Source organism: Copadichromis virginalis, linkage group LG15 (genome assembly GCF_057382275.1).
Source record: "Copadichromis virginalis isolate Kocher_CV1m ecotype Utaka linkage group LG15, C_Virginalis_male_GT1.1, whole genome shotgun sequence".
NCBI lineage: Eukaryota > Metazoa > Chordata > Actinopteri > Cichliformes > Cichlidae > Copadichromis > Copadichromis virginalis.
The window spans coordinates 31,707,150-31,719,273 of NC_140632.1; the positions used below are offsets into that span (position 1 = coordinate 31,707,150).

General features: G+C 39.2%; 1 protein-coding gene across 1 annotated transcript; it reads right to left on the bottom strand.

Moving 5' to 3' along the window:
• Nucleotides 1-731: 731 nt before the first annotated feature.
• Nucleotides 732-4,212, bottom strand: LOC146692743 (uncharacterized). Its single transcript, XM_085433507.1, has 11 exons — nucleotides 4,122-4,212; nucleotides 3,846-4,024; nucleotides 3,657-3,750; nucleotides 2,899-3,255; nucleotides 2,686-2,803; nucleotides 2,520-2,611; nucleotides 2,303-2,417; nucleotides 1,831-1,932; nucleotides 1,462-1,629; nucleotides 1,181-1,336; nucleotides 732-946 (listed from the first exon to the last, which is right to left on the bottom strand). Exons 1-11 carry the CDS (start codon nucleotides 4,176-4,178, stop codon nucleotides 732-734), a joined length of 1,653 nt encoding a protein of 550 aa, XP_085289633.1. The 5' UTR covers nucleotides 4,179-4,212.
• Nucleotides 4,213-12,124: the final 7,912 nt, after the last annotated feature.

Genomic DNA, 12,124 nt, shown 5'->3' on the forward strand with positions numbered 1-12,124 from the left:
CCTGCTTTCATCTGTGAGGAGCACAGGGCGCCAGTGGCAAAGTTGCCAATCTTTGTGTTGTCTGGCAAATGCCAAACATACGGCACTGTGTTGGGCTGTAAGCACAACCCCACCTGTGGACGTCGGGCCCTCATACCACCCTCATGGAGTCCATTTCTGACCGTTTGAGCAGACGTGCACATTTGTGGCCTGCTGGAGGTCATTTTGCACAGCTCTGGCCTTTCTTTCCTACCCCACAGTACCTTCCCTTACCATTTGTTTCCTACTCTTTTACTTCTTCTTTGATGACGGTTGTCTTTCTACATAAGCAATTTCATTTGCTCTGGGGCGAGTCAATGGCACGGGTGCATTCTGGGACTGTCAGTTCACCAGTGTGCTGGCATGCTTCTTAACAAACACACCACTACAGCAAACATCTCAGTTGTACTTGTTGATTTCTTCGACAAAACACTGAACAAAAAATTTACTTGTGAGTGTGCTGCCTGGTGCTTTTAAATTTTGTGATTATTTGAGCAGCCCAGAAAGCATCCCATAAATTAAATTATGTTATCGTATCTGAACATGTACACTAGTCATTAAATTAGATGGGAAATAATGATTCAGGGTAAACAACTGCACCAAGGAAATTCCATTTTTCTTCTCAAAATGTAAAATGTCTGTTGAAAAATCACATTGAACAGAGATGTGATTAACTTTTTATTTTACCAAACATAACATCAATGATGACACAATCAGTCTTCATCAGAAGTGCTCAAATCACTCTCAGTGGCATCGTCTGGAATGTCCTCCTCCTCCTCCGAGTCCATTTCCAGGAGTGGTTGGTGGCTGAGGATTCTCTTGTACACGTCCTTTACTTTGAGCATTTCAGCTTTCAGTTCACTTTGTTTTTTTAAAACCAGGCTACAGAGTCCCTTCTGTGCATCCTCCGACATGCCAACAAAGGAGGCTGTAAAAAGAACAAAACAAATAAATATGAGAAAAGTAAAAAAAACAAACAACAAAAAAACATCACCTCATAAACACAAGGAATTAGGATGCTGTAATTAAACATTTTTTTAAAAGGGAGAAGGCAGTGTTAGCTAGCAATCTAGATATAGGTAAAAGATCCAGTAAGACTTTAGCATCTGCTCTTATTTTCAATCGATTCATCAAAAAATTAATAAATAAATAAAGTGCTTACAGTCTGAGGAGATTGTCCCCAACACCACAGAACGCATTCGCAACACTGTCCAGTGATGCCGCATCTCCCTGCAAAGGATCATCTCCTCCTCTCTCAGGCGCCTCACAGCCATCACCTTCTCAAAGACCTTTCTCTTTGTCCGGAGGTCAGCAGCAGCTACAGTTTAACAACATCAGATGGGAAAACATAGCAGCATATTATGATTCAAGAACAAAACATTCAACTACTGCTCAGATACTGGGAGCTTGTTTAAAAAGGATATTTATAAATCAAGAGCTTACGTTCACTTGTGCTCTGCCAGGGCCAAATATCGGTCTGCATGAGGGCATCACTGGATACGATTTGCTTTGTTGGTTCAGCGAGCTTGTTGTAGTCGTCAACAGCAGCCGCCAAGCGTTTCTTCTCAACTAAGATGACCTTGCGAATTCTGTGTCGCCTCTTGTTGCTATCTGTAAATAATCATAAAAAATTCACACCTTCACATAATGTATATAGTTTCATTTTAATCTACACTCATCAATTTGTTTGCTAGAACAAATCACATCCAGCTTAAACAAACCTGGATCTGATTTGATTCTGTTTACAAAGTAGCTGCACAAGCTGTACAAACTGAGCATCAAACGGTCCGTTTCAAAGAAACTGGGACGTACCATTTTGTCTGTAAAGACTTTGTGTTCGCACTCTGATGATGACGACAAGCTCCTCTATTCGTGCCTGCAACGCTCCAAGGCTGCCATCAGTTTGATCACTTTCTAAGTGAGAGGAATATTAATCAGAATACAGGATGAGTAACAGTCACCAAACTACAGTGGACTCTGTAATCACTGACTTGATGACATTCATTATAAGACATCTGGAGCCTTCATGTGCTGCTATCTCATGATAATCATGAGATAACAAGTATGTTGGTGTTCAGGTTTATAAAACCAACTAGTACGACATCATTTCAACCCAGGTTCTATCCAATTTGATGAAACGCAACAACTCTGCCATAAATTTGCTTTTCCAAGGCTTATTTTTCATTGTTTGTTGACACTGTCAGAAAGATCTTAACTCTAAGTTCTTTAATGAGGCCATGGTGGGTCCTATTGTTATACATGAGTGCATTATATTGAGACTCACCTTCAGCCCATTTCTGCACATCGGCCACCCATTGCTGCAGTGTGTCGTCATCCACACCCAGCTCATTTCTGGTCGCATTCAGGCTCTCCACTTGTTCTCTAAGGATCCTTATGATCTAAGAATGCATTCATAAATGTCATTCATATTGACATTAAAAGAGTACTGGTGTTTTCCCCCCATTACCACACACATTAAAATGGGTGTTGAAAAAAATGACCTTTAGATATCGCTGGCTCAAAGTGCGGCCCAGTTGTTCCACTTTCCTTTTGTTCCACCCCAAAGCCAGGAGGGTCAGCATGTCTGTTCGCCCTGCATTTCAGTTAGTATACAAATTAGAATTAATGAGCAGGAGACTGAGTGGAATCTCAGACACGGACACACACCTGCTTTAGACATGTACTTCGTTGTGATGGCCGCCCTAGACAGGAAACTGTTTACTTGTTCCACCTCTTCTCCAACTGTTGAACCGGCCCCATCCTGAAACGCACCTCCCCATTTGATCTATAGAAAGGAGGTCACAATACATGACTGCTGAATTCATTCAACCTTATAACAAAATGTCTCAAACTAATCCAAAACTACAAGCTGCAGTATACCTCGCATTTCCAAGTGTGAGCCTTTGCATGCATGACGGAGAGAAAAGGACGCATTGACAAGAGGTTCCTCAGCTCAGGGCACTGCTGAGCCACCTTGGTTAAATAGGGGAAATATTTACAGGCCACATCGGAGCAAAGGAACGTAATATGTCCTGGGATGCTAGCTGCCAACTTCCTCTGGAGAAAAAGGGGGTAAGCAAAGATCTCCCCTCGAAACATGTTCAATGCAGCTAAGAGGACTCCGTGGCGACAAACAGCTATTTCCATGCCCTCCTCATCCAACTTCCCAGTGGACTTTTTGGACGACTCCTTTGCTGCAGTCCAAGATGAAGATCCGCACAACCCTTTCCCCGGGACCTATACACTCAAAGATTTTAACATAAAAGACATGACATGATTAAGCCCTATCAGGGACAAACTTTTTAAAACAAATGCATAACAATTAGCTGAATTAGCCTCGAGTCACACAAGACCTCAGATCTCCCCAGGACAGCACTGATAACACAAAATAAAAATCATGTTGTTTTTTTAAATACACATGGTGACAAAATTAAGTAAACATTAAGATAAAGTAAAGTAAATAGTATTACGACAACACCAAGAGAAAAATAAAAAAAATATCGACCCATCCATATATGTCTACACACACACACACACACACACACACACACACACACGTATGTGTATATGGTTACGGCATTAACGTCATTTTAACAAGATTAACGCTAACAGCACTAATATATATATGTGTATCTTACATGATTTGTGTGTCTCTGGATGTATTTCACAAACTCAGCAACTTCCTCATCTTTTTCAATGAAGACACCTTCAAAGTTCCCCTGCTCTGAAGTGCTGAACGAACACAGTGACAGTTGTTTGAAAAGAAACATTAAAATACATTTTTCTACAAATCCATATTTGACTTATGTACACAATGCATAACGTACCTTGCATTAGACTGAAAGCGATAAAGCTTGCGGTTTCCATCAACTGAGACGGCAAGCATGTCTGGAGTGCAGGCAGGGCAGCTAAAGCATGGCTCCTTGCACATCCTGTCCACCTCAAACTTTACAGCACTCCACTCCAAGAAACTTTTACTGAAGGCATCAGCTGATATTCGGCCATTCTTTTACATAGAGGACATACAACAGAATATTCAAGGACAGTCATCATAAACATTGATTTGCACAATTTCCTTAAACTTAGCAAATTTAGAAACTCACCCTTCCAAAATGGGCTGTTCGTTCATCCAGCATTTTGACAAATGCCTTAAGTGACATCCCTGGTGCAGCCTTCTTAATGTCATAGAAAGACTGAAAGACATCCATTGAAAACAGGGTGAAGAAATTTAAGGTGCCAGGCCAATATCCACTACCCAGGATGTCCTTAACTGAGGGGGATCACATTAGGCCACAGCTGGTGCAGCTCACCACTGGCAGTGCAAGGTTATAACGCCCTGTAGAAAGGATAAGGATAAATTCAGTCATGGCTCAAAGCATTCATTTTTTTCATGTTGTTTTCAAATCGGTCTGGTAAATCCAAATGACCTTTGACAGGTGCCCACATATACTGCGGGCCGAGGGTAATTAAAACCAAGATAGCAATGCACAATTTGCAATAAAACCTCCAAACACATCTATTGTGTATGTAGTGTGTGACAAAAGGGCAACTTACCATTTATGGTTACAAGAGCCACAATTGCGCCGGGTGAAACCTCAACGTTACCTGCTGGGCAGTCACACACATGGTCTGGCCTTTGCACAGGCAATAGCCGAACTAACATTAAAACACACAATATATATAAAAAGAATTAGAAATTAACTGATACACAATAAATATACAATAACAGCACCCACTCATACTCATACATAGCAAGAAATGCATAAGACTTAAAAACTGTACCTATTGGCTTGTGAAACTCTGATGAAGGCTGCAAAAACCCTCCTGTTACTGCCTCTCTGTTGTGCAGGACAAAGCGTGTGTGAACTGCAATATCACAGTCAGCACAAAGGAATGGAAGAGGCAGGCAGTCCAGACACCTCACAACTACTTGTTTGCCACACTGACACACACGGTGTGACTGTGGATCCAGAGTAGCTAACATATTGTCTATAAGACAAGGCCTGGCCTCTTTCCACTTTTGCGAGGACACCATATTTCTGATCGCCCAGTGAGTAGCAGCTGACTCAGACGACGTCTCACAAGTCATGGCTGCGTCCTCTTCTCCATCCTCCAACAACTGAAGGAGCTCCTGACGAAGCACCTCAGTTCCATACACTAACAGAAAAAAAATAAAGAAAGGAAGAAACTCTGAAAAACACTCTAGGCAGTATGTTTCTTAGGACTCCACAAAAGCCCTGCATAACTCAACTATAACAACAAATATAAAAGTAAACAGAAATCACAATATATACAAGAAGGTAAAGTACCTTTTGTTGGGTTGACACTGGCAACATAACTAGGTTCTTCACGTGGACATTGATGCTGCTCTCTGGACAAGGGGGGGGGGGAATGAAGAATATTTACTTACTGAAATTCTTTGGTGAAAACAAGTTGTGAGATAAAATCAATGGTTGTGTGAACACTGACCACGTGGCATGCAACTAGTACTTCGACTGGTTGATGGTCTTTGAGGAATAAAAGCTCCCTGTCTGTCACGTTTTTTCCAGCGCACTGGTCTTGGCTGAGGTTCACTCTGTGCATCATTCTACGCAATTAACAAGGAAAAAAGGGAACACCTAAAATACAGTCTATGATTAAAGCAAAGATTATCAAACATCTTAAGTTAACCAACTTAATTTGACATAAACTTTAAAAAAAATTCAAATAACATAACATTTACTCCGTACAAAATATTAGACAAGCGTGTTCCCTCTTTAACAACTGTTTCCACTAAAAATGTTACCTGCATATCTTGAAGGAGTTCGTCAGCAGCCTGAAGCTCTTCCTCCAGCTCGGGATCCTCTGAATCACTCATTTTCAAGCTAAAGAGGAAAGAGATTTTTGCAGAACTCAGTGACATAAACACATAACTAACGCAATTCAAATGATTTTCAGTCTTGGCGCTCCGGTTAATGTTAGCAATTAACGTTAGCATCATCAGTTTGTAAAGAGCTAGCAGAACTCTTAGCGCAAAAACTGCTTTACGCACCATGTGAGGGTATTTTGCAGCACACAAGTCCTTTAACGTTTGTAATAGATTTAATCCATCATCGTTGGATTAAATGGCTAATGCTGCAGTAGACACGTGTAGTCGTTACCTAGCAAGCATGCTGACGGTAGCTGTAGCCATTTTTAAATACATTACACCGTTTCCGAGATCAGTCACCTCTGTTTGTTTGAAGCTTTTATGAAAAAACAAACTTTGAAACACACATCAAGGTATTACTTTAAATATATGTATTTTTTACATACCTGCATTAGAATCAATCAGTTCCGCCTCATTTTCTTATTCTTATAAATGGGTCTCTCCGTTCTCCCATCAGCCTTTGCTTACACAGGTTGCGCCTGATTGGCTGGAGCCGAGCGCGTCCAAAACTAACAGGAGTGGTGAATGAATCTATAAATGTGTTTTACGTGTGAAATGAAAATAATAAACCTAACAAAGGATTATGTACGTTAAATCTGCGCACTTTCAGATCGTGAATCAGTTTGGAAAACACTGTGTGATGGCCACAACATGAAGCGATTTTATTGTTGAATTATCAGTGATACTTTCGTGTTTTTGTTGAGAAATGTTAACGATGTCATTAAAAGAAAGCATTAAATTAGGGAGAAAAACCCGTTCGCGGAGAGGGTCCCCGGTTCTCCAGTTAGATTGTGCTTCACGGCGTCATGTTTCGCCGTGACGGGGTTATTATTGGAGTAAATGGATGGCTGGAGCCTCTGCTCGAAGCGTCTCTGATCGCCGCGAGCGGGTTCATATTGGAATGAATTGACAACCCACAGCGTCACATAAAAACGTGGAAGGGTACCTTAGGCGTCAGCATGAGAAGTTAAGGGACGTGACAAATCGTCATTATTTTACGCGTCGGGAGTGAGAACGGGTTGGAGATTTACAAGGAGGGAAAACAGTACACCTCTCTGAACAGTGTCTGGGAGGCTGTGGTTGCTGCTGCACGCAATGTTGATGGTGAACAGATCAAAACACTGACAGAATCCATGGATGGCAGGCTTTTGAGTGTCCTTGCAAAGAAAGGTGGCTATATTGGTCGCTGATTTGTTTTTGTTTTGTTTTTGAATGTCAGAAATGTATATTTGTGAATGTGGAGATGTTATATTGGTTTCACTGGTAAAAATAAATAATTGAAATGGGTATATATTTGTTTTTTGTTAAGTTGCCTAATAATTATGCACAGTAATAGTCACCTGCACACACAGATATCCCCCTAAAACAGCTAAAACTAAAAACAAACTAAAAACTACTTCCAAAAACATTCAGCTTTGATATTAATGAGTTTTTCGGGTTCATTGAGAACATGGTTGTTGTTCAATAATAAAATTATTCCTCAAAAATACAACTTGCCTAATAATTCTGCACTCCCTGTATGTAGAAAAAGTAGAATTGGGCTGAAAGATCTGTCGCTTTATCACCTATTCAGGTTGTAAATCGTGTTTTTAAAAAGTAACTAAGTAATTAATTACTTTTGAAAATAAGTAATCAGTCAAGTAACGGGATTACTTTTTTGGGGAAGTAATCAGTAATTAGTTACTGATAACTTTTTTCAAGTAACTTGACCAACACTGGTAGTAGTAACAGGTAAATGAGGATTTTTTTTAAATTATTTGAATATACCCATATGGAAAAGATATATATAAATCTTATAAAGTTTGTGTCTGTCTTGTGTGAAACTTGTATGAAAAGCATATAAGAGTGAAAACAGATATAAGATCCCTTGAAAAATTATATAATGAAACTTGTATGTTTTGGATACTTACTAAAACAATGTATGAAAGTAATGAGAAAGTGGCCACTTTCATATGGGTATATATGAGTGTTTGTGTATAAATACACAAACAATAGACATATACTTTCAATTGTGTAATTTAAGTGATCTAGGTAGCTCTGCTTTGGAAGTTCAGTTAACGCTGGCAATGTGTTTTGGAGTTTGTACGTGCTTTGTCTCTAGGGGCCACCGTATATATTTATATATAAACATATATAAATAAAACCACCCTTTTTTTACATTAGTAATTTCTTTTGTGCATATTTTTATATTGTTGTTGATAATAAATTAACTAAAGCGACAAGTGAGCCGAGCCGAAAGTGCTGGTTCTCTAAAAAGAGCCGGAATTCCTATCACTAATTCCTGTCATAGGGTCAAGAAGAAGGATACACTATGGACAGGTCACCAGTCTATCACTTGGCCAACACACAGAAAACAGATAATCCTTCATGCTCACATTCATATCTCCCGACCTCCTTGGACCTTCTTGCTTTGACTTGATACTGTTAACCAGCGTACTATCTTGCTGCCCCTACTTTATTTTTACCTTTTGGAAATAGTTTCATCCCTTTGGGTAAAATAAAAATAATTTCAAATATTTCTCTTGTGTTGTGAATGTCTCATGAGCTCAGTCACTCTCGTAGCTGAACAGTGGCTGTAAAAAGGATCATAAACAATTGTGAATTATTGAGACAGATGTGCATTATCCAGTTTTGTAAGCCATCCTCAGCAGAAATATGGACAGCAATTTTAATATTAACGCAAATAGCTCTCTTGTAATTTTGCTCCCTGAAAATGTGCCCACTGACGGTGTTTCGGAACTTTGGGTAAAAAAGCAGCACCAAAGTTACTGAAACTTCCTCACCGCTACTGATACTACCCACCTCTAAGCACAGTACTTCATTCCCCACCCATTCAAGAATCACATTAACGTAGAGGAAGGCTGTTTTATTGCTTTTAGCTTTTCAATTAGGGTTGGATAATTTGTGTCCACCTCTTTTAGATTAGATTTTAAATGAGAAACATTGTGTGCCATTAATTATCACGATTCACATTTGTGGATAAAACTATTTGATGTCTTGCTGAAAAAGGAAAACAAAGTGGTAAAGAATGTCGAGAGATGGAAAGCTGATCAACAGCATAGTGGAGCGCTAGGTGGTGGACAGGCTAAGTGATTAGCGCAGTAACGGTGAGAAGAGCTATGACAGTGACAGGCCTTCAGAGAGTACACTGCTGGGCCCAGCAGTGCGTCTGTCAGACTATCTGACACCCCGACGTTTTCCATGCCAAGCTCAGATGTGGTTGCACATGTGTTTGGATGTGACCTGAGGGGATGTTGGTGAACTACAGATGACATTTGTTCCTTTATCCAGCACTCAGCACCCCTTCTTCCCATCCAGATGAGAAGCAAACACTGCACTCCCACTCAGTTCTAAAAGTGGGTCAGTCTATGCAGCTTCTGCTGCTGCTGCAGTTTGCAGCAGGATGTGCTTCTGCAGCAAAATGCACCTGAGATAATGCAGACAGGTATACAAGCAGACTCTCTACTCGTTATACATATTTATAATGTGTGTTTTTGGATCAAAATCTAGAAAGGACTTAACTGGAAATGAGTAGAGGAAAAAGCTAATGAAACTTTATGAGTTAACTTCTGTTATTACTTTCTCCAAACCATCACATGTCTTTTAGACTCCATTCCTACAAGACTGTTTGAGTCATACCGTTAATTAATGCTTCAATATTAAATATGATGAATGCAGCTTCAGAACTCATCACTGTACAGAAACAACATTGGAAAAAGTCACAAATAAGGTTTTTAAGGCCTCTAACAGTGGACAAATCTCTGTACTTGTCTTGCTAGACTTCTGTGCAGCATTTAATTCTGTTGACTATATTATTTTTAAACCATTTTTACCAATCCTGCAGTTTAACCAATTAGTTAAACTTCAGAAATGTCTTAAAGACATTTCCTGCCTCTAAATTTAGAAACATGGTGCCTAACCAGATACTTGTGCTCCAGTAACACTGTGAGCCAATCTGGGTGAGCACCTCCTATTACCAGTAGTGATGTGCGGATCAATACTGAAATATCGATTCCTCCGATACCAGTCATTTATGTTCTGGAATCGATTCTCACATTAAAATATCGATATTTTAGTAATTTAGGGTAAATTTGTAGTTTATCATTAACAGGAACACAGTGGAAAGAAACTATGTCATTCGGATTGTCTACATTGGAATGAACTACTTCCTCTTCCACCTTTCATAGTCATGTGCAAAATACGGCTGTATAAATGTGTCGCAGCCCCTTGGCATGCGCACTCACAACAATGGCTGAGCGTAATTGGAGTCATGTGCTGACGTAGTTTACATCCACAAACAGCCGAGACGTGGTTTGCAATACATGTGGCAAAAAAGTGAGGTGTTGTGGCAACACCACTAACCTTGTCAAACATCTCAGAGTAAATCATATCACAGAAAATGACAAGCGTATGTTGAGGTGAACTGAAGAGGAGGAGTGGACAGGGACAGGTGCTGCTAGGGCGAGACAGACGTCTCTCACGGAGTCCTTTAGTGCTGCAGGCAGGCAACATGCTCAAATAGCGCACAACTTCAGTTTTTTTATTTCTATATGATGAATTCTGCATTATTAAGTGATGAGAACAAGTAATCTGATGTCCTGTAATCATTATGATGCTACAATTTGAGATACAATAAAAGATACTTTGTACAAAAACTTATTTTATTTATTGTATTGTATCAGATCAGTATCATTGATACCACCCTGAATTTTACTTGGTATCGGATCGGAAAGGAAATCAGTGGTATCGCACATCACTAATTACCAATTGCTCTATTTGTGCTGCCAGTCATTCATGGAGTGCCATTAGTTTCTTCTTCCATAGGTGTGGATCATGTCACTTCTTGCTCCTGTCCAGCTCTTAATTCCAAAGACTAGTGGTCGGACACCTGCTTTTGTCAAGTTGACTGGGTCCTTTTCTGGGAGATTGTTTGTTTACATGCATCCTTGAGCTCATACTGTTTCTGAGTATGCATTGTTTCTAAGATTACTGGGGAAGAGGCATATGTGATTCTTTTTAGAGATATTGGGATGGTGGCTAGAGCTGTGTTCATGTCTTGTAAGCATTCTTTTTTTTACCAGGTGCAATCTTTCAGAATATTTTTTAATCATTTTATTGATGAGTCCCAATATATCCAGGAAATGTGGTTATTGGTTATGGTTATGAGGCATGACAAGTTGACCACTTTAGAATGAATGTAACTACACTGCTTAGTTTAGTTTAGATTAGGGTTTTGTTGGTTGTTTGTTTGTTTTTGTAAATAATTACATTGTGTACTGTATTATAGCAGTTACACTTTTTGGCTGAAATTATACTTTTTCAACTTTATATTTAAGCTTGTAACAGACATTTATGCAATATAATAAAGTAAATGGAGAATAAACACAAAGAATGTATGCTTAAATTCAAAGAGAATTAGAATAGTTTTCTTCAATCTTTAGCACAGGTTCTCTCCTGTGAAATGCAACTTTAACAAAAAAACCTATATACTAATAGGTAAGTATACACTAATATATTAGTGCTGTCAAACAATTACAATTTTTAATCAGATTCATCACAGGGTTACTGTGGATTAATCACAATTAAAAATAATTCAAAAATTATATCAATCACATTTTATTTAGCATGAGCAAACAGACTCGGAAAAAAGGGAAAATATACGCACTTAACATGCTTATTGAACATTATGGTAAGAACAAATCAGCTAAGTAAAGCAAAACAAAAGTCCATCATTACTTTAAGAACTGAAAGTCATTCAGTCCAGAAAATTGCTAAAACTTTGAAGTACAGGTGCAAAAACCATCAAGCGCCACGACAAGATTGCTCACATGAGGACCGCCCCAGGAAAGGAAGACCAAGACTTACCTCTGCTGCTGAGGATAAATTCATCCAAGTCACAAGTATGGAATCAGAACGATGCCACCTTGAAACGAAACCGAAAAATGGATTGAAACCGAAAAAAAATATTGTAACTGAAATAAATGTACTGAAAAATCTTGTATTGAAACCGAAAAAAAATTGATAGTGAAAAACAATTAATTGAAACTGTAATTTTTTTGTTTTCGCTTACAATTTTTTTTTTTCGGTTTCAAACCATTTTTCAGTTTCAAACCATTTTTCAGTTTCAATCTGCTGGCACTGTTTTGGCGTCCGGGGGCGCGCTGGGGGGGGGGCGGGGTTTCCGCATACATTATAGAG